The sequence below is a fragment of the Tachyglossus aculeatus genome, chromosome 13, assembly GCF_015852505.1.
Source record: "Tachyglossus aculeatus isolate mTacAcu1 chromosome 13, mTacAcu1.pri, whole genome shotgun sequence".
NCBI classification, from domain to species: Eukaryota; Metazoa; Chordata; class Mammalia; order Monotremata; family Tachyglossidae; genus Tachyglossus; species Tachyglossus aculeatus.
Window position 1 is genome coordinate 3288541 of NC_052078.1, and position 23018 is coordinate 3311558.

General features: G+C 53.6%; 1 protein-coding gene across 3 annotated transcripts in view; it reads left to right on the forward strand.

Moving 5' to 3' along the window:
* DHX30 (DExH-box helicase 30) overlaps positions 1–22030 on the forward strand; it is a 60426-nt gene extending 38396 nt beyond the window's left edge. For all 3 annotated transcript variants that reach the window (XM_038755624.1, XM_038755626.1, XM_038755625.1), the window contains 16 exons: positions 249–553; positions 4969–5089; positions 9007–9156; positions 10347–10499; positions 10767–11597; positions 11945–12020; positions 12115–12219; positions 17401–17576; positions 17928–18134; positions 19669–19750; positions 19896–20089; positions 20209–20368; positions 20458–20615; positions 21344–21447; positions 21536–21675; positions 21771–22030. In XM_038755624.1, the coding sequence (XP_038611552.1) occupies positions 249–553; positions 4969–5089; positions 9007–9156; positions 10347–10499; positions 10767–11597; positions 11945–12020; positions 12115–12219; positions 17401–17576; positions 17928–18134; positions 19669–19750; positions 19896–20089; positions 20209–20368; positions 20458–20615; positions 21344–21447; positions 21536–21675; positions 21771–22024 (3216 nt within the window). In that variant the 3' untranslated portion in view covers positions 22025–22030. The remainder of the gene's footprint in view (positions 1–248; positions 554–4968; positions 5090–9006; positions 9157–10346; positions 10500–10766; positions 11598–11944; positions 12021–12114; positions 12220–17400; positions 17577–17927; positions 18135–19668; positions 19751–19895; positions 20090–20208; positions 20369–20457; positions 20616–21343; positions 21448–21535; positions 21676–21770) is intronic.
* The last annotated feature ends 988 nt before the right edge of the window (positions 22031–23018 follow it).

The window sequence follows — 23018 nt, forward strand, 5'->3', positions numbered from 1 at the left end:
TTGTTGGTATGTTTGGTTTTGTTCTCCGTCTCCCCCTTTTAGACTGTGAGCCCACTGTTGGGTAGGGACTGGCTCTAGATGTTGCCAATTTGTACTACCCAAGCGCTTAGTACAGTGCTCCGCACATAGTAAGCGCTCAATAAATACGATTGATGCAATACGATTGATGATACAGAGCCTCTCGGCCCGCCCGACGATACCCCCCTCGGGCCGAGCTCTCCGCGGTCAGCAGCGTTTCCCCCCCCCAGGGCTGGGGCCTGCTGGGCCCCCGGAACGAGCTGTTCGACGCGGCCAAGTACCGCACGCTCGCCACCCGCTTCGGCTCGTCGGCCGACAGCTGGTGGCGGCCGGAGCCCACCGTGCCGGTCAACTCCTGGAGGCAGCTGACCCCCGAGAGCATCCGGCCGCTGGGGCCCGGCGGGAGCCTGTCCCGCTCCATCGGCCGGGAGGAAGAGGAGGAGGAGGAGGAGGAGCTGGAAGAAGGAACGATCGACGTCACCGACTTCCTGTCCATGACCCAGCAGGATTCGCACACCCCACTCAGGGATGGGAGGTACGGCCCCCGAGGGGGAGTGGGGTACAGCGGCGCCCCGAAATCCAGGCGGGTTTGAGGGAAAACCCTCCCGCCGGCCAAGCCAAGCCTTCGACAATGACCACCTCTGACTTGTTTTCCCTTTATCTCCGGTGTCGGGGTGATTGGCTGCGTCAGTGGTCATTTAGACTGTGAGCCCACTGTTGGGTAAGAACTGTCTCTATATGTTGCCAATTTGCACTTCCCAAGCGCTTAGTCCAGTGCTCTGCACATAGTAAGCGCTCAATAAATACGATTGATGATGATGATGGCCGTGACGTGCTTTAGGAGGCTTCTTTCCTGCTCCCCAGGCTGCTCTGGGCCTGAGGGGCCGGTTCCAGAGTTCATTCATTCATTCAGTCGTATTTATTGAGCGCTTACTGGGTGCAGAGCACTGGACTAAGCGCTTGGGAAGTCCAAGTTGGCAACATATAGAGACGGTCCCTACCCACAGTCTAGAAGACGGGCTCACAGAGTTCATTCATTCAATCAATCGTATTTATTGAGCACTTACTGGGTGCAGAGCACTGGACTAAGCGCTTGGGAAGTCCAAGTTGGCAACATATAGAGACGGTCCCTACCCAACGGCGGGCTCACAGTCTAGAAGACGGGCTCACAGAGTTCATTCATTCAATCAGTCGTATTTATTGAGCGCTTACTGGGTGCAGAGCACTGGACTAAGCGCTTGGGAAGTCCAAGTTGGCAACATATAGAGACGGTCCCTACCCAACGGCGGGCTCACAGTCTAGAAGACGGGCTCACAGAGTTCATTCATTCAATCAGTCGTATTTATTGAGCGCTTACTGGGTGCAGAGCACTGGACTAAGCGCTTGGGAAGTCCAAGTTGGCAACATATAGAGACGGTCCCTACCCAACGGCGGGCTCACAGTCTAGAAGACGGGCTCACAGAGTTCATTCATTCAATCAGTCGTATTTATTGAGCGCTTACTGTGTGCAGAGCACTGTACTAAGCGCTTGGGAAGTACAAGTTGGCAACATATAGAGACGGTCCCTAACCAACGGCGGGCTCACAGTCTAGAAGACGGGCTCACAGAGTTCATTCATTCAGTCAGTCGTATTCATTGAGCGCTTACTGTGTGCAGAGCACTGTACTAAGCGCTTGGGAAGTACAAGTTGGCAACATATAGAGACGGTCCCTACCCAACGGCGGGCTCACAGTCTAGAAGACGGGCTCACAGAGTTCATTCATTCAGTCAATCGTATTTATTGAGCGCTTACTGGGTGCAGAGCACTGGACTAAGCGCTTGGGAAGTCCAAGTTGGCAACATACAGAGACGGTCCCTACCCAACAGCGGGCTCACAGTCTAGAAGACGGGCTCACAGAGTTCATTCATTCAATCAGTCGTATTTATTGAGCGCTTACTGGGTGCAGAGCACTGGACTAAGCGCTTGGGAAGTACAAGTTGGCAACATATAGAGACGGTCTCTAACCAACAGCGGGCTCACAGTCTAGAAGACGGGCTCACAGAGTTCATTCATTCAATCAGTCGTATTTATTGAGCGCTTACTGGGTGCAGAGCACTGGACTAAGCACTTGGGAAGTCCAAGTTGGCAACATATAGAGACGGTCCCTACCCACCGGCGGGCTCACAGTCTAGAAGACGGGCTCACAGAGTTCATTCATTCAATCAATCGTATTTATCGAGTGCTTACTGTGTGCAGAGCACTGTACTAAGCGCTTGGGAAGTACAAGTTGGCAACATATAGAGACGGTCTCTAACCAACAGCGGGCTCACAGTCTAGAAGACGGGCTCACAGAGTTCATTCATTCAATCAGTCGTATTTATTGAGCGCTTACTGTGTGCAGAGCACTGTACTAAGCGCTTGGCTTGGGTTCAGCCAAGACCTCCTACACTGGCTTTATCTGCAGGGGTCGGGAGAAAGGGACAGATAGGATTTCTGTCCTCTTTCATCCCGTCCATCCCCCTGCCTCCCTCCCAGGCAGTGACTGAAACCCGTCTTCCCTGGGGGAAACAGGCAGACAGCAAGGCTATTAAATAATAATACTGTACTTCCCAAGCACTTAGTACAGTGCTCTGCACAAAGGAAACGCTCAGTACATACGATTGAATGAATAATAATGATGGTGTTAGTCATTCATTTGTTCAATTGTATTTATCGCAATTGTACAATTGTACATTGTATTTATTGTATTGTGATAAATACCATATCACAATACATTGTATTGTGATAAATACAATTGTAATTGTATTTATCAATTGTACTTGGAAAGTACAATTCGGCAACAGCTAGAGACAATCCCTACCCAACAATGGGCTCAGTCTAGAGGTGGGGGGACAGACAACTAAACAACTAGACAGGCATCAAGAATAATAATAATAATAATGGCATTTAGTAAGCGCTTACTATGTTCAAGGCTGGGGAGGTTACAAGGGGATCATCATCATCATCATCAATCGTATTTATTGAGCGCTTACTGTGTGCGGAGCACTGGACTAAGCGCTTGGGAAGTACAAATTGGCAACATATAGAGACGGCCCCTACCCAACAGTGGGCTCACAGTCTAAAAGGGGGAGACAGAGAACAAAACCAAACATACTAACAAAATAAAATAAATAGAATAGATATGTACAAATAAAATACATAAATAAATAAATATTTATTATTATTTATTTCTCTATAAATAAATTATTTATTTATCTATAAATCATCATCGTCAATCGTATTTATTGAGCGCTTACTATGTGCAGAGCACTGTACTAAGTGCTTGGGTAGTACAAATTGGCAACATCTAGAGACAGCCCCTACCCAACATTGGGCTCACAGTCTAAAAGGGGGAGACAGAGAACAAAACCAAACATACTAACAAGATAAAATAAATAGAATAGATAGGTACAAATAAAATAAATAAATAAATATTTATTGTTATTTATTTCTCTATAAATAAATTATGAACAAAACCAAACCTACTAACAAAATAAAATAAATGGAATAGATAGGTACAAATAAAATAAATAAATAAATATTTATTGTTATTTATTTCTCTATAAATAAATTATGAACAAAACCAAACATACTAACAAAATGAAATAAATAGAACAGATGTGTACAAATAAAACAAATAAATAAATATTTATTGTTATTTATTTCTCTATAAATAAATTATGAACAAAACCAAACGTATTAACAAAATGAAATAAATAGAATAGATATGTACAAATAAAATAAATAAATAAATATTTATTATTATTTATTTCTCTATAAATAAAGTATGAACAAAACCAAACCTACTAACAAAATGAAATAAATAGAATAGGTACAGCTAAAATAAATAAATAAATATTTATTATTATTTATTTCTCTATAAATAAATCATGAACAAAACCAAACCTACTAACAAAATGAAATAAATAGAATAGATAGGTACAAATAAAATAAATAAATAAATATTTATTATTATTTATTTCTCTACAAATAAATTATGAACAAAACCAAACCTACTAACAAAATGAAATAAATAGAATAGATATGTACAAATAAAATAAATAAATAAATATTTATTATTATTTATTTCTCTACAAATAAATTATGAACAAAACCAAACCTACTAACGAAATGAAATAAATAGAATAGATACGTACAAATAAATAAATAAATATTTATTATTATTTATTGATCTATAAATTATGAACAAAACCAAACCTACTAACAAAATAAAATAAATAGAATAGATAGGTACAAATAAAATAAATAAATAAATATTTATTGTTATTTATTTCTCTATAAATAAATTATGAACAAAACCAAACCTACTAACAAAATGAAATAAATAGAATAGATACGTACAAATAAAATAAATAAATATTCATTATAATTTATTTCTCTATTAATAAATTATGAACAAAACCAAACCTACTAACAAAATAAAATAAATAGAATAGATAGGTACAAATAAAATAAATAAATAAATATTTATTGTTATTTATTTCTCTATAAATAAATCATGAACAAAACCAAACATACTAACAAAATAAAATATTTATATATTGATTTCAAACAGACAGGTACAAATAAAATAAATAAATAAATATTTATTTATTTATTATTATTTATTTCTCTATAAATAAATAAGGGGATCCGCTCGTCCCACGGAGGGGCTCACGGTCTCCGTCCCCGTTTTCCAGACGAGGTCGCTGCGGCCCGGAGAAGCCAAGTGACCCGCCCAAAGTCACACAGCCGACAGTCGGCAGGGCCGGGACTTGAACCCGTGAGCCGCGCCGACCCCGCGTTAGCGTCGAGGGCCACGAGGGAAGTCGGCCCACCGGCCGAGACCGGGACCCCCGCCGTTCCGTGGCCGCGGATCCGTGTCCCGGCGCCGGCCCCGCCGCTGACGGCGGGCACCCCGTCTCTTCCAGGGGCGGCTCCTTGGAGCTGTGCGACGACGACAGCGCCATCCGGGCGTTGACCCTGTTCCCGCTGCCCAAGAACCTCCTGGCCAAGGTGATCCAGATCGCCACCTCCTCCTCCACCGCCAAGGTGAGCCTCCCCCCAGCCCCGCAGGGGAACGGGCCGCGCTCGCTCCGATCCCCTCAGACGGCCCAAGACGCGGGCTCCGCTTAAGGCCGGGAGCCCGGGCCTCCAAGCGCTCAGCACAGCGCTCCGCACGCGGTAAGCAGCGGGGCTCAGTGGAAAGAGCCCGGGCTTTGGAGCCAGAGCTCATGGGTTCGAATGGGGTAGGTACAAATTAAGGCCCCACACACGCGGGATAGGGGACGGTATCCGGCCCCCTTAACTTGTGTCGATCCGAGCAGCGTTGGCTCAGTGGAAAGCGCCCGGGCTTTGGAGTCAGAGGTCATGGGTTCGAACGCCGGCTCCGCCACGCGTCTGCTGTGTGACCCTGGGCAAGTCGCTTCACTTCTCGGAGCCTCAGTTCCCTCATCTGGAAAATGGGGATGAAGACTGTGAGCCCCACGTGGGACAACTTGATCACCTTGTACCCCCCGCAGCGCTTAGAACGGTGCTCTGCACATAGTAAGCGCTTAACAAATGCCATTATTATTATTATCTTTTAGACTGTGAGCCCACTGTCGGGTGAGGACTGTCTCTATTTGTTACCAATTTGTACTTCCCAAGCGCTTAGTCCAGGGCTCTGCACATAGTAAGCGCTCAATAAATACGATCAATGATGATGGTGGTAAGCGCTCAATAAATACTACTGACTGATTGAGCCAAGCCCCCGTGGCCGGCGTGGGCCTTCCGGACCGCGGACTTGGCTTCCCGGAGCCGGGCTCGGCTGGGCCGGCCACCTCGGGCCTGCCTGTCGCGGGCTCCAGCGTTTCTCCTGCAGGGTATTGGCGAAGCGTTATCGGGTCGATCCGTCATTTATTTTAATTCCGTCTCTCCCTCTAGACCGTCCCCGTGGGCATGGATCATGTCCACTGACTCTTTCGCATCCACCTCTCTCTCAAGGGCTTCGAACAGGGCCGTGCGCACAGTAAACTCTCAGAGCAGTGCTCCGCGCACAATAAGCACACGATAGATGATGATGGCATTTATTAAGCACTTACTATGTGCAAAGCACTGTTCTAAGCGCTGGGGTAGATACAAGGTAATCAAGTTGTCCCATGGTCACAGACTTAATCCCCATTTTCCAGATGAGGTAACTGAGGCCCAGAGAAGTGAAGTGACATGCCCCAAGTCACCCAGCTGACAACTGGCGGAGCCGGGATTTGAACCCGTGACCTCTGACTCCAAAGCCCGGGCTCTTCCCACTCTGCCACGCTGCTTCCCTAAATACCATCGAGCGATTGAATGACGTCCCAGGGAGCCCACCTCCCCCTCCCCACTACGTACTTGTCAGCTGTGTGACTTTGGGCAAGTCACTTCACTTCTCTGGGCCTCAGTTCCCCCGTCTGGAAAATGGGGATTAGGACTGCGAGCCCCGCGTGGGACAACCTGATGACCTTGTAGCCTCCCCAGCACTTAGAACAGGGCTTTGCACATAGTAAGTGCTTAACAAATACCAAAATTATTATTATTATTATTATTCCCTCCTGAACAGAACCGGCTCCAGCTGGTGCGAGAACGAAAGGGATTTTAGTCCGTAAATCCCCGGGGATTTTCCCGTCTCCTTCCGTCCTTTCCTCGCCCAGGCACAACTCGGCTGCCACGCTGGTGGGCAGGCACAGGGAGACGTGTAGAGCACAGTGATGCCCACTGCTCCCGGATCCCCTTTGCGACTTAAATAATAATAATGATGGCATTTATTAAGCCCTTACTCTGTGCGAAGCACTGTTCTAAGCACTGGGGAGGTTACAAGGTGATCAGGTGGTCCCACGGGGGGCTCCCAGTCTTCATCCCCATTTTCCAGATGAGGTAGCTGAGGCCCAGAGAAGTGAAGTGACTTGCCCAAAGTCACCCAGCTGACAGTTGGCGAAGCTGGGATTTGAACCCATGACCTCTGACTCCCGAGCCCGGGCTCTTTCCACTGAGCCAAGCTGCTTCTCTGACTTCAGGGGTGTGGCGGTCGCTATTGAGCGCTCGCTGTTTGCAGAGCACTGTACTAAGCGCCTGAGAGAGGGCAATATAACAGTATAACAGGACACATTCCCTGCCCTCGACAAGTTTACAGTCAAGAGGGGGAGACAGACGCTGATGTAAAGAAGTAAATTACAGCCGTGGATTTCGGTGCCGGGGGGCTGGGGCGGGGGATGAATAAAGGGACAAGTCAGAGCGACGGAGAAGGGAATGTGGAAAAAGAGGAAAGAAGGGGGTAGTCAGGGAAGGCTTCTTGGAGGAGACGTTCCTTCAATCATCATCATCCATCGTATTTATTGAGCGCTTACTATGTGCAGAGCACTGTGCTAAGCGCTTGGGAAGTACAAATTGGCAACATATAGAGACAGTCCCTACCCAACAGTGGGCTCACAGTCTAAAAGGCTTTGAAGTGGTGGGAGAGTAACTGTCTGTCATTCATTCATTCAATCGTATTTATTGAGCGCTTACTGTGTGCAGAGCACTGGACTAAGCGCTTGGGAAGTCCAAGTTGGCAATATATAGAGACCGTCCCTACCCAACAGTGGGCTCACAGTCTAGAAGGGGGAGACGGAGAACGAAGCAAAGCATATTAACAAAGTAAAATAAATAGAATAAGTATGTACAAATAAAATAAAGAAATAGAGTAATAAGTACGTACAGACATATGTACATCTATACAGGTGCTGTGGGGAGGGGAAGGAGGTAAGGCGGGGGGGATGGAGAGGGGGACGAGGGGGAGAGGAAGGAGGGGGCTGAGTGTGGGAAGGCCTCCTGGAGGAGGTGAGCTCTCAGTAGGGCCTTGAAGGGAGGAAGAGAGCTAGCTTGGCGGATGTGCGGAGGGATTGGGGGCATTCCAGGCCAGGGGGAGGACGTGGGCCGGGGGTTGACGGCGGGACGGGCGAGAACGAGGCCTAACGGTGAGGAGGTTGTACATATTTATTATGGTTGTACATATTTATTACTGTATTTATTTATTTTACTTGTACATATCTATCCTATTTATTTTATTTTGTTGGTATGTTTGGTTTTGTTCTCTGTCTCCCCCTTTTAGACTGTGAGCCCACTGTTGGGTAGGGACTGTCTCTATGTGTTGCCAATTTGTACTTCCCAAGTGCTTAGTACAGTGCTCTGCACATAGTAAGCGCTCAATAAATGCGATTGATGATGATGATGATGATGATGAGGTTAGTGGCGGCAGAGGAGCGGAGGGTGCGGACTGGGCTGGAGAAGGACAGAAGGGAGGTGAGGGAGGAGGGGGCCAGGGGATGGACAGCCTGGAAGCCGAGGGTGCATTCAGTCGTATTTATTGAGCGCTTACTGTATGAGGAGGGAAGGGCAGTCCAGGCCAGAGGTAGGGTGTGGGCCAGACGTCGGCTGCGAGATGGAGACAGGGTGAATAGGTTGGTGTTAGAAGAGTGAAATTTGGGCTGGGTAGGAATAAGAGAGCAGCGAGGCCAAGTAGAAGGGCACAAGGGGATGGAGGACTTTACAGCCAACGATGAGTTTCGGTTTCACTCATTCATTCTTTCAGTCGTATTTATTGAGTGCTTCCTGTGTGCAGAGCACTGGACTGAGCGCTTGGGAAGTCCAAGTCGGCAACGTACGGAGACGGTCCCTGCCCGGCGACGGGCTCACAGTCTAGAAGGGGGAGTCAGGCGACAAAACGAAACCTGTGGACGGGTGTCAAGTCGTCAGAACAAATAGAACGATAGACCCCCCGCATCAAGCAGGTCTCCCGGGGCTCCGGCATCCCCGAGCGGCCGGACCACGGGGCTGCGGTGACCGGTCGGCGCAGAACTAGTCTGTATTTGGAAAAGCGGTGCCCCCGAAACGCCCCCCAAGCCTCCCTGGTGTGACGTCTCCGTCTTGCCCCCCGGCCCGCTTCTTTCCCGCCCCGCTCCCCATCGCCCCGGCAGAACCTCATGCAGTTCCACACCGTGGGCACCAAGACGAAGCTCTCCACCCTGACCCTCCTCTGGCCCTGCCCCATGACCTTCGTCGCCAAGGGACGCCGCAAAGCCGAGGCGGAGAACAAGGCGGCGGCCCTGGCCTGCAAGAAGCTGAAGGTGAGTTGGCTCGGTCATTTATTGAGCGCCGACTGTGTGCAAAGCGCTGGACTAAGCACTTGGGAGAGTACGGGAGAACGACAGACGGACCTACTCTCGCCCACAATGAGCTTACAGGCTGGAGGGGGGGAATCCCAGCCGGCGGGACCCCGACGCCTTGGCACGAGTGGGGGACACTGGGCATTGGATTCATTCATTCAGTCGTATTTATTGAGCGCTTACTGTGTGCAGAGCACTGGATTAAGCGCTTGGGAAGTCCAAGTTGGCAACGTGTAGGGACGGTCCCTACCCAACAGTGGGCTCACAGTCTAGAAGGGTGGACATTGGATGGACATTGTGCCAAGGTGCAATCAATCAATCAATCAATCATATTTATTGAGCACTTACTGTGTGCAGAGCACTGTAATAAGCGCTTGGGAAGTCCAAGTTGGCAACGTATAGAGACGGTCCCTACCCAACAGTGGGCTCACAGTCTAGAAGGATGGACATTGGATGGACATTGTGCCAAGGTGCAATCAATCGTATTTATTGAGCGCTTACTGTGTGCAGAGCACTGGACTAAGCGCTTGGGAAGTCCAAGTTGGCAACGTATAGAGACGGTCCCTACCCAACAGCGGGCTCACAGTCTAGAAGGATGGACATTGGATGGGCATTGTGCCAAGGTGCAATCAATCAATCAATCAATCGTATTTATTGAGCGCTTACTGTGTGCAGAGCACTGGACTAAGCGCTTGGGAAGTCCAAGTTGGCAACGTATAGAGACGGTCCCTACCCAACAGTGGGCTCACAGTCTAGAACGGGGGGTGCAGCCAGCCCCCAGACCTTTGGCCCTATCCCCAGCGGCTATTGGGTCCACTTCACTGGCAACCCATCCTGAGGCGGCGTGCCTTCTCTGCTTACCGCGATTCCGGAGCGAGAGGGCCCCCCGATCCCGCCAGGGCCGAGCGAGGGTCTTTTATCCCCTTTGGCTTTCGCCCCACTCTCCCGCCAAGGGACTGAGCTCTGCGCGCGCCCGCTACACGCACCCTCCCGCAGCCAGGATGGCGACCGTAGTGGCGTCCCCCATTGCTCCGCCCGAGGAAGCCTCCTCCGGCCGCCGTTGCTGGGCACCGCGGGGGCCTCCGGTCCGTCTCCCCCGGCGACTGCGGCACGATGGCGTCTCTGCCCCCTTCTCCCTCCCCCCCCCCCAGACCCTGGGCCTGGTGGACCGGAACAACGAACCGCTGACCCACGCGATGTACAACTTGGCGTCCCTGAGGGAGCTGGGTGAGACCCAGCGCCGACCCTGCATCATTCAGGTGCCGGAGCCCATCCTGCGCAAGATGGAGAACTACCTGAACCACGTAAGCGGGGCGGCGGAGGGCCGCGAGGGCTAGGCGAGGGGGAGCCGGGATCCCGGCTCCGGCTCCTCACCTGGGAACGGGGCCTCCCCTGCTCCGGGGTCCCCCGTTCCTTCTTCCTCATCCACGAGGATCCGCGCCGCGGCTGTAATTGGCGGATCCTTCGTCGTGTGAAAGGGCCGGGGGTGCCAGGGCCTGCTGCCTCCGGGCCCCGGAGTCGCGGGGGCGGAGGGAGGGCGGTCGCCCCCTCACCCTCCTCCCCCCCCCCAGTACCCCGTGGACAACTCGTGGATCACCCCGGAGCCGCGGCTGCAGAGCAACGACTCCCTGCACCTGAGCAAGGACGCGGGCCCCCCGAGCGACCCCATCACGGGGAAGCCGTACGTGGCGCTGTCGGAGGGCGAGGAGCTGCAGCTGAGCCAGGGCCTGCTGGAGCTGTGGCGGCGGCGGGGGCCGGCCCGGCCGGAGGCCCACCGCCTGCCCGTGGACCCGCACCGGGACGCCATCCTGGCGGCCATCGAGAGGCACCCCGTGGTGGTGATCGCGGGGGACACGGGCTGCGGGAAGACGACGCGCATCCCCCAGCTGCTGCTGGAGCGCCACGTGACCGAGGGCCGGGGCGCCCGCTGCAACGTCATCATCACCCAGCCCCGCCGCATCTCGGCCGTGTCGGTGGCCCAGCGCGTGGCCCACGAGCTGGGGCCCTCCCTGCGCCGCAACGTGGGCTTCCAGGTGCGCCTGGAGAGCAAGCCGCCCGCCCGGGGCGGGGCCCTGCTCTTCTGCACCGTGGGCATCCTGCTGCGCAAGCTGCAGAGCAACCCGGGCCTGGAGGGCGTCAGCCACGTCATCGTGGACGAGGTCCACGAGCGCGACGTCAACACGGACTTCCTGCTCATCCTGCTCAAGGGGCTGCGGCGGCTGAACCCCGGCCTGCGGCTGGTCCTCATGAGCGCCACGGGCGACAACGAGCGCTTCGCCCGCTACTTCGGGGGCTGCCCCGTCATCAAGGTGCCCGGCTTCATGTACCCGGTCAAGGAGCACTACCTGGAGGACATCCTGGCCAAGCTGGGCAAGTACCAGCCCCGGCACCGGCACCACGAGGTGAGGGCCGGGCGGCGGGTGGGCCCCTCGCCCCCCACCCTTCGCCCTCCCTCCCAGAACCCACGTCGGGCGTCGCTCTCCCGGACCCAGCGGGCCGAGGACCCGCTCCCTCTGGAAGGGGACGCGGCCGGGAACCCGGGGCGTCCTCCCCAGCACCCCCCTTGGGCCCTCCTGGACCCCCGAGGACCCTCTCCCTCCGAAAGAGGAAGCGGCCGTGACCCTGGGGCGTCTTCTGCTCTTCTTCCCCATCCCCACGCCCGGCCCTCCTCCGCCCCCGCCCCGTGCCCAGACCTTGGAGCGGGGAGGGACTCCCGGGACCACAGCTGTCCCGTCTCGGTCCCCTCCAGTCCGACGACGAGTGCGCCCTGGACCTGGACCTGATGACCGATCTGGTTCTGCACATCGATGCCCGCGGGCCCCCAGGTGAGCCAGTCGCAGGGGAGCCGATCGGCGGGGGCGGAGGGGCGAGGGGGTGGCGTGGATTCCCCGGGGTTGACCCGTTGTGCCCGCCTCGCAGGTGGGATCCTGTGCTTCCTCCCGGGCTGGCAGGAGATCAAAGGCGTCCAGCAGCGACTGCAGGAGGCCCTCGGCGCCCAGGAGAGCAAGTACCTAGTCCTGCCCGGTGAGCAGTCTAAAAGGGGGAGACAGAGAACAAAACCAAACATACTAACAAAATAAAATAAATAGAATAGATATGTAGAAATAAAATAAATAGAGTAATAAATATGTACAAACATATATACATATATACAAGTGCTGTGGGGAAGGGAAGGAGGTAAGATGGGGGGATGGAGAGGGGGACGAGGGGGAGAGGAAGGAAGGGGCTCAATCAATCAATCAATCGTATTTATTGAGCGCTTACTATGTGCAGAGCACTGTACTAAGCGCTTGGGAAGTACAAATTGGCAACACATAGAGACAGTCCCTACCCAACAGTGGGCTCACAGTCTAAAAGGGGGAGACAGAGAACAGAACCAAACATACCAACAAAATTAAATAAATAGGATAGAAATGTACAAGTAAAATAAATAAATAAATAAATAGAGTAATAAATATGTACAACCATATATACATATATACAGGTGCTGTGGGGAAGGGAAGGAGGTAAGATGGGGGGATGGAGAGGGGGACGAGGGGGAGAGGAAGGAAGGGGCTCAGTCTGGGAAGGCCTCCTGGAGGAGGTGAGCTCTCAGCAGGGCCTTGAAGGGAGGAAGAGAGCTAGCTTGGCGGATGGGCAGAGGGATTGGGGGCATTCCGGGCCCGGGGGAGGACGTGGGCCGGGGTCGATGGCGGGACAGGCGAGAGCGAGGTACGGTGCATCTGCGGTTCTTCCGCCCCCCCCCCCCCCGCGCGCGCTACACCTTCACTCACACACTCTGTCCCTCTCTGTCTTTTCACCGGGAGCTTGGAGCCCCCTTCCTCTGACCTCCAGAAACTGGGAGTCCCGAAAAGGGTGGCCTTGGGCAAGTCATAAGGGCATTCATTCATTCATTCATTCATTCATTTTTAGACTGTGAGCCCACTGTTGGGTAGGGACTGTCTTTATATGTTGCCAACTTGGACTTCCCAAGCGCTTAGTCCAGTGCTCTGCACACAGTAAGCGCTCAGTAAATACGATTGATTGATTGATTCATTCATTCATTCCATCGTATTCATGGAGCGCTTACTGTGGGCAGAGCACTGGACTAAGCGCTTGGGAAGTCCAAGTTGGCAACATCTAGAGACGGTCCCTATCAGTCAATCAATCAATCAATCGTATTTATTGAGCGCTTACTATGGGCAGAGCACTGGACTAAGCGCTTGGGAAGTCCAAGTTGACAACATCTAGAGACGGTCCCTATCAGTCAATCAATCAGTCAATCGTATTTACTGAGCGCTTCCTGTGGGCAGAGCACTGTGCTAAGCGCTTGGGAAGTACAAGTTGGGACGTACAAGTACCATGTACTTACTGTGTGCCATGCACTGTAGTGAGCACTGGGGTAGATCAATCAATCAATCGTATTTATTGAGCACTTACTGTGTGCAGAGCACTGGACTAAGCGCTTGGGAAGTCCAAGTTGGCAACATTTAGAGACGGTCCCTACCCAACAGCGGGCTCACAGGCTAGAAGGGGGAGACAGAGAACAAAACCAAACATATTAACAAAATAAAATAAGTAGAATAAATATGTACAAATAAAATAGAGTAATAAATCCGTACAAGCATATATACGTATATACAGGTGCTGTGGGAAAGGGAAGGAGGTAAGAATAAATATGTACAAATAAAATAGAGTAATAAGTCCGTGCAAGCATATGTACATATATACAGGTGCTGTGGGAAAGGGAAAGGAGGTAAGAATAAATATGTACAAATAAAATAGAGTAATAAATCCGTGCAAGCATATATACATATATACAGGTGCTGTGGGAAAGGGAAGGAGGTAAGAATAAATATGTACAAATAAAATAGAGTAATGAATCCATACAAGCATATATACATATATACAGGTGCTGTGGGAAAGGGAAGGAGGTAAGGTGAGGGGGAGAGGAAGGAGGGAGGAAGAAAACAAGATAATCAGTATGGATCGAGTCCCTGTACCACATGGGGCTCAGAGTCTAAGAAGGAAGGAATAGGATTGAGTCCCCGTTTTACAGATGAGGAAACTGAGGCACAGAGTGCAGCGAAGAGTGGTTCTGGGTGGGGATAGCCGGAGTGGGTGGGCCACCGGCCGGCTGGGAGTGCCATGCTTAGGTGGGGGGCTGCTCTGGTGGCCTCGATAAGGGCGAAACGGTGACACAGGGCCTGGCTTTTGTGTGGGCCGAGGGCAGGACCAGGCTGGAGATGGGGGCCCTGCCCTTCCTTCCAGCCCCGGGGTGGCGGGGAGCCACGATCGGTTGAGGATGCGATGGTCCTTTGGGGGCCCCCTTCACCCCCACCCCCTCCAGCTGGCCCCTGCCCGGCCAGCGGGTGACCTGCTTAGACCTCCTGGACGTGGGTAGAGAAGCAGCGTGGCTCAGTGGAAAGAGCCCGGGCTTTGGAGTCAGAGGTTATGGGTTCAAATCCCTACTCCGCAAATTGTCAGCTGGGTGACTTTGGGCAGAGAAGCAGCGTGGCTCAGTGGAAAGAGCCTGGGCTTTGGAGTCAGAGATCATGGGTTCAAATCCCTACTCCGCAAATTGTCAGCTGGGTGACTTTGGGCAGAGGAGTAGCGTGGCTCAGTGGAAAGAGCCCGGGCTTGGGAGTCAGAGGTCATGGGTTCAAATCCTAACTCCGCCGATCGTCAGCTGGGTGACTTTGGGCAGAGAAGCAGTATGGCTCAGTGGAAAGAGCCCAGGCTTGGGAGTCAGAGGTCAGGGGTTCAAATCCCAGCTCTGCCGATCATCAGCTGGGTGACTTTGGGCAGAGAAGCAGCGTGGCTCAGTGGAAAGAGCCTGGGCTTGGGAGTCAGAGGTCATGAGTTCAAATCCCTACTCTGCAAATCGTCAGCTGGGTGACTTTGGACAGAGAAGCAGCGTGGCTCAGTGGAAAGAGCCCGGGCTTTGGAGTCAGAGGTCAGGGGTTCAAATCCCAGCTTCGCCTATTGTCAGCTGGGTGACTTTGGGCAGAGAAGCAGCGTGTCTCAGTGGAAAGAGCCTGGGCTTGGGAGTCAGAGGTCGTGGGTTCAAATCCCGGCTCCGCCGATCGTCAGCTGGGTGACTTTGGGCAGAGGAGTAGCGTGGCTCAGTGGAAAGAGCCCGGGCTTGGGAGTCAGAGGTCATGGGTTCAAATCCCTACTCCGCACATTGTCAGCTGGGTGACTTTGGGCAGAGAAGCAGCGTGGCTCAATGGAAAGAGCCTGGGCTTTGGAGTCAGAGGTCAGGGGTTCAAATCCCAGCTTCGCCGATCGTCAGCTGGGTGACTTTGGGCAGAGAAGCAGCGTGGCTCAGTGGAAAGAGCCTGGGCTTGGGAGTCAGAGGTCATGAGTTCAAATCCCAACTCTGCCGATCGTCAGCTGGGTGACTTTGGGCAGAGAAGCAGCGTGGCTCAGTGGAAAGAGCCTGGGCTTTGGAGTCAGAGATCATGGGTTCAAATCCCTACTCTGCAAATCGTCAGCTGGGTGACTTTGGGCAGAGAAGCAGCGTGGCTCAGTGGAAAGAGCCTGGGCTTTGGAGTCAGAGATCATGGGTTCAAATCCCTACTCTGCAAATCGTCAGCTGGGTGACTTTGGGCAGAGAAGCAGCGTGGCTCAGTGGAAAGAGCCCGGGCTTGGGAGTCAGAGGTCAGGGGTTCAAATCCCGGCTTCGCCGATCGTCAGCTGGGTGACTAGGCAGAGAAGCAGCATGGCTCAGTGGAAAGAGCCCGGGCTTTGGAGTCAGAGGTCGTGGGTTCAAACCCCGGCTCCGCCACTTGTCGGCTGGGTGACTTTGGGCAAGTCACTTCACTTCTCTGGGCCTCAGTTCCCTCGTCTGTAAAATGGGGATGAAGACTGTGAGCCCCCCGTGGGACAACCTGATCACCTCGTAACCTCCTCAGTGCTTAGAACAGTGCTTTGCACATGGCAAGCACTTATTAAATGCCATTATCATTATTATTGTTATTAAAATGAGGATGAAGACTGTGAGCCCCACCATGGGACAACCTGATCACCTGGTAACCTCCCCAGCGCTTAGAACAGTGCTTTGCACATAGTAAGCGCTTAATAAATGCCATTACTATCATTATTGTTATTAAAATGAGGATGAAGACTGTGAGCCCCCCCATGGGACAACCTGATCACCTTGTAACCTCCCCAGTGCTTAGAACAGTGCTTGGCACATAGTAAGTGCTTAATAAATGCTATCATTATTATTATTATTATTTCTTAACTTCTCTGTGCCTCAGTTACCTCATCTGTAAAAATGGGGATTAAGGTTGTGAGCCCCCCGTGGGACAACCTGAGCACTTTGTATCCTCCCCCGCGCTTAGAACAGTGCTTTGCACATAGTAAGCGCTTAATAAATGCTATCATTATTATTATTATTATTACTTAACTTCTCTGTGCCTCAGTTACCTCATCTGTAAAAATGGGGGTGAAAACTGTGAGCCCCATATGGGACAACCTGATCACTTTGTATTCTCCCCCGCGCTTAGAACAGTGCTTTGCACATAGTAAGTGCTTAATAAATGCTATCATTATTATTATTAACTTCTCTGTGCCTCAGTTACCTCATCTGTAAAAATGGGGATGAAGGTTGTGAGCCCCACGTGGGACAACCTGAGCACTTTGTATCCTCCCCAGTGCTTAGAACAGTGCTTTGCACATAGTAAGCACTTAATAAATGCTATCATTATTATTATTACTTAACTTCTCTGTGCCTCAGTTACCTCATCTGTAAAAATGGGGATGAAGGTTGTAAGCCCCCCGTGGGACAACCTGAGCACTTTGTATCCTCCCCTGCGCTTAGAACAGTGCTTTGCACATAGTAAGCGCTTAACAGATGCCGTTATTATAAAGCCGCGAAGGCAGAAGCTTCCTTCCACCACCCTGGAGAGAAACATGGAAGGCTTGGGCGGGCTCACCGCCTGGGATACTAGCTTTGCCTGCTGATAATAATTATGGCATTCGTTAAGCGCTGTGTTCCTGGCACTGTACTAAGCGCTGGAGGTGATGCCAGGGGAGGCGGACGCAAGGAATAAATGAGACGGGGCGAGAGGGGAGAGGAAAGGGGGCAGTTAAGAGCCGGGCCCAGCCTGGCATCTCCTCTTTTTGACTGCCCTCACTTCCTGAGTTCCCCTCACTGTCATAATGATGTGTGTACGTGTGTGTCTGTGTATGTGTGCGTTTTTCCTGCCCCCCGGGCAGTGCACTCCAACATCCCCATGATGGACCAGAAGGCCATCTTCCAGCAGCCCCCGGCCGGGGTGCGCAAGATCGTCCTGGCCACCAACATCGCCGAGACCTCCATCACCGTCAACGACATCGTGCACGTGGTGGACAGCGGCCTGCACAAGGAGGAGCGCTACGACCTCAAGACCAAGGTAGCCGGGGGACCCGGCCCGGGCACGGCGGTCCCCGCCGGGCCTCTTCGGGCGGGCGGGACGAGCCGGAGCCGAGCTGGCACCCGGGGGGAGCGGCTCGCCCTCGCCGCGTCGTCCGGCGGAGAAGGGCGGTGGAGCGGTCGAAGATGCCGGGCCCGTGCCGGGAGGACGGGAGAGGATCGGACTCCCGGGCAGTACGCGGGGCCGGGTTCGGGAATCTTGGGCTCCGGGCCCCTTGCCCACCTGCTTGGGAGCCGGAAAGCGCGGAATCGGAAATCCTGCATCCGGTCCGGGGCCCGGGAGGTAGCCCGGTGCCCGGCTGACCCGGCCCCTCCGCTCTTCCGTCCGCAGGTGTCCTGCCTGGAGACCGTGTGGGTGTCGCGGGCGAACGTGATCCAGCGCCGGGGGCGGGCCGGGCGCTGCCAGTCGGGCTACGCCTACCACCTGTTCCCCCGCAGCCGGCTGGAGAAGATGGCACCCTTCCAGGTGCCCGAGATCCTGCGCACCCCCCTGGAGAACCTGGTGCTTCAGGCCAAGATCCACATGCCCGAGAAGACGGTGCGTCCGGGGGCTCGTCGGCGTAGGGGCGGCCGGCGGGCCCGCCGGCCAGGCAGCGGGGCGGATGCGGGGGCATCCCCAGGGGAAGACCCCCTGAAACGGGCTTGTAAACCGCCAAACCTAAGTCGGGGGACGGGTGGCAGAGAGAAGGAGGCGAAGCGCGGAAGGAATGCCCCGTACCGAGCGCTTGGGAGAGTTGGGCGGCAAGCTCCCTGCCCTCGAGGAGCTTACGGTCATCATCATCATCATCATCGATCGTATTTATTGAGCGCTTACTGTGTGCAGAGCACTGGACTAAGCGCTTGGGAAGTCCAAGTTGGCAACATATAGAGACAGTCCCTACCCAGCAGTGGGCTCACAGTCTAAAAGGGGGAGACAGAGAACAAAACCAAACATACTAACAAAATAAATTGAATAGATATGTACAAGTAAAATAAATAAATAGAGTAATAAATACGTACAAACATATATACATATATACAGGTGCTGTGGGGAAGGTAAGGAGGGGGGACGCAGTACCATTCCTGCTACTCCCATTTCCAGCGCCTTTGCTGGGTGGCTGAGGGGTTCATTCAGTCATTCAGTCGTATTTATTGAGCGCTTACTGTGTGCAGAGCACTGTACTAAGCACTTGGGAAGTACTTGTACATATCTATTCTATTCTCGTACATATCTATTCTATTTATTTTATTTTGTTAGTATCATCATCATCATCATCAATCGTATTTATTGAGTGCTTACTGTGTGCAGAGCACTGTACTAAGCGCTTGGGAAGTACAAATTGGCAACATATAGAGACAGTCCCTACCCAACAGTGGGCTCACAGTCTAAAAGGGGGAGACAGAGAACAAAACCAAACATACTAACAAAATAAAATGAATAGATATGTACAAGTAAAATAAATAGAGTAATAAATATGTACAAACATATATACATATATACAGGTGCTGTGGGGAAGGGAAGGAGTGGGGATGCAGTACCATTCCTGCTACTCCCATTTCCAGTGCCTTTGCTGGGTGGCTGAGGGGTTCATTCAGTCATTCAATCGTATTTCTTGAGCGCTTACTGTGTGCAGAGCACTGTACTAAGCACTTGGGAAGTACTTGTACATATCTATTCTATTTATTTTATTTTGTTAGTATCATCATCATCATCATCAGTCGTATTTATTGAGTGCTTCCTATGTGCAGAGCACTGTACTAAGCACTTGGGAAGTACTTGTACATATCTATTCTATTCTCGTACATATCTATTCCATTTATTTTATTTTGTTAGTATCATCATCATCAATCGTATTTATTGAGCGCTTCCTATGTGCAGAGCACTGTGCTAAGCGCTTGGGAAGTACAAATTGGCAACATATAGAGACAGTTGCTACCCAACAGTGGGCTCACAGTCTAAAACCGACTGAGCGCCTACCGGGTACAGAGCACTGCACTGAGGGCCCGGGAGGGTCCGATAGAAGGATAGGTCCGCCCTGGAGGTTGGGGGTGAGCTTATATGTGATGGGTCGCGGGGTGGGGACCGGTTCCAGGCCGTCGAGTTCCTGTCCAAAGCCGTGGATAGCCCCGACATCAAGGCCGTGGACGAGGCGGTCATCCTGCTTCAAGAGATCGGTGAGTCGCCTCCCCCGGCGAGCCCTCTCCCCGTTACCGTGGGCCCCCGGGGCGTGGGCGCGGGGAGTCGGGGTCCGCCGTGGGCCCGGGACCCTGGAGAGGGTGGAGCGGGGCCCGGCCCCTGACGGAGCCGGGGGCCTTTTAGGCGTGCTGGACCAGCGGGAGTTCCTGACCACCCTGGGCCAGCGCCTGGCTCACATCTCCACCGACCCGCGCCTGGCCAAGGCCATCGTGCTGGCGGCCATCTTCCGCTGCCTGCACCCGCTGCTGGTGGTCGTCTCCTGCCTCACCCGCGACCCCTTCAGCAGCAGCCTGCAGAACCGGGCCGAGGTGGACAAGGTCAGACATCCCCCCCCCGCCCCCCCCAGGCCCACCTCGGGGAACTCCCCCTTCCAGCTCGTCGCCGGGACCCTCGGGGTTCCCCCGCTCGGCCCCTGACCCCGCCGCCCCCGGCCCAGGTGAAGGCCCTGCTGAGCCACGACAGCGGCAGCGACCACCTGGCGTTCGTGCGGGCCGTGGCCGGCTGGGAGGAGGTGCTGCGTTGGCAGGACCGCGACTCCCGGGAGAGCTACCTGGAGGAGAACCTGCTGTACGCCCCCAGCCTGCGCTTCATCCACGGTGAGGGGCCCCGTCCCCGCCCCGGCCCGCCTCCCGGGGAGGGGAGGCCGGGCCTCACGCCGGCACCGCCGTCCCGTCCCCCCTCGCAGGCCTCATCAAACAGTTCTCGGAGAACATCTACGAGGCCTTCCTGGTGGGGAAGCCCTCCGACTGCACCCTGCCCTCCGCCCAGTGCAACCAGTACAGCGACGAGGAGGAGCTGGTGAAGGGCGTCCTCATGGCCGGCCTCTACCCCAACCTCATCCAGGTGGGCGGCCGCCCTGCCGGCGCGGGACATCCCAGGAGGGAGAGTGACCGTTTGACCCGATCATCTTTTTTTTAAATAGCATTAAGCGCTTAGTATTATTACTATTATTATTTTTTAAATAGTGTTAAGTAGTGTGTGCCAGGCACTGTACTAACCGCTGAATTGTAGGAGTTGTTAAGCACTTACCGTGTGCCAAGCGCTGGGATGGATTCAAGCGGATAAGGTCGGACAGAGTCCCTGTCCCGCGTGGGGTTCACAGTCTCAATTCCCCTTTTACCGCCGCCGGCGCGGGACATCCTGGGAGGCCCTGGTGACCGGCCATCTGCACCCCCCCGGGCGTCGGCAACCGGCGGCGGGGATCGGCCCACCCCCGGGGGCCCGGATCTTCCCTCCTCGGCATCCTCCTTCCCTTAATCAATCAGTCAATCAATCAATCGTATTTATTGAGCGCTTACTCTGTGCAGAGCACTGTACTAAGCGCTTGGGAAGTACAAATTGGCAACACATAGAAACAGTCCCTACCCAACAGTGGGCTCACAGTCTAAAAGGGGGAGACAGAGAACAGAACCAAACATACCAACAAAATAAAATAAATAGGATAGAAATGTACAAGTAAAATAAATAAATGAATAAATGAATGAATAAATAAATAAGCGCTTAGCGCAGTGCTCTGCACACAGTAAGCGCTCAGTAAATGCGATTGATTGATCGATTGATTGTCCTCGCAGGTGAGGCAGGGGAAGGTGACCCGCCAGGGGAAGTTCAAGCCCAACAGTGTCACTTACCGGACCAAAGCTGGCAACATCCTCCTGCACAAGTCCACCATCAACAGGTGGGCCACGGGGCGGAGCCGGGGGGTCGAGCGGCGGGGAGGGGTTTCGGGGGGCCGGCTTCCCAACTCTTCCTCCCTCCCGGCCCAGGGAGGCGACGCGGCTGCGCAGCCGCTGGCTGACGTACTTCATGGCCGTCAAGTCCAACGGCAGCGTCTTCGTGCGCGACTCGTCCCAGGTCCACCCGCTGGCCGTCCTGCTGCTGACGGACGGCGACGTCCACGTCCGAGGTGGGTCCCCGTCCTCCCCCGGGCCTCCGCGGCCCTCACCCGCGCGGCCCTCCGGGACCCGCCGCCCCTTCCTCCTCCTCCTCCTCCTCTCGTAGACGACGGGCGCCGGGCCACCATCGCCCTGAGCGACAACGACCTGCTGCGGCTGGAGGGCGACTCGCGCACGGTGCAGCTGCTGCGGGCGCTGCGGCGAGCCCTGGGGCGCATGGTGGAGCGCTGCCTGCGCTGCGAGCTGCCCGCCCTCCCCCCGGACCTGCAGCACGAGCACGGACAGCTGCTGGCCCTGCTCGCCGAGCTGCTGCGCGGGCCCTGCGGCAGCTTCGACGTGCGCAAGACGGCCGACGACTGAGCCCCTCCCGCCCTCCCTCCCTCCCCCTTCCCCTCCCCAATCCTTCCCCCCCCCACCCCCCCCCCCGGGGCTGTGTACAGAGCGGATCGCAAATGTTTATTTAAATAAAGTTCTATTTATCCCTTGTGAATTCACCGGCCTCCTCTGTTCCCCTGCTTCCAGAGATTTCCCTCCTCCTCCTCCTGGACCTTCCTCTTCCCCCAGTCCTCCCCATCTCCACCCCGCGGCCCCAACTTGGCTCCCTCTGACCAATGGTCTCCTCTTAGGGACAAGGACTCTTTTGTGACCCTTCCGTTGATGATGATGATGATGGTGATGATGATGATGATGATGATGATGATGATGTGAGCTTCCCTCCTCCTCCTGGACCTTCCTCTTCCCCCACTCCTCCCCATCTCCACCCCGTACCCAACTTGGCTCCCTCTGACCAATGGTTTCCTCTTAGGGACAAGGACTCTTTTGTGACCCTTCCGTTGATGATGATGATGATGGTGATGATGTGAGCTTCCCTCCTCCTCCTGGACCTTCCTCTTCCCCCAGTCCTCCCCATCTCCACCCCGTACCCAACTTGGCTCCCTCTGACCAATGGTTTCCTCTTAGGGACAAGGACTCTTTTGTGACCCTTCCATTGATGATGATGATGATGATGATGATGATGATGATGTGAGCTTCCCTCCTCCTCCTGGACCTTCCTCTTCCCCCAGTCCTCCCCATCTCCACCCCACGGCCCCAACTTGGCTCCCTCTGACCAATACCAATGGTTTCCTCTTAGGGACAAGGACTCTTTTGTGACCCTTCCGTTGATGATGATGATGATGATGTGAGCTTCCCTCCTCCTCCTGGACCTTCCTCTTCCCTCAGTCCTCCCCATCCCCGCGGCCCCAACTTGGCTTCCTCTGACCAATGGTTTCCTCTTAGGGACAAGGACTCTTTTGTGACCCTTCCGTTGATGATGATGATGTGAGCCCGCTGTTGGGTAGGGACCGTCTCTATA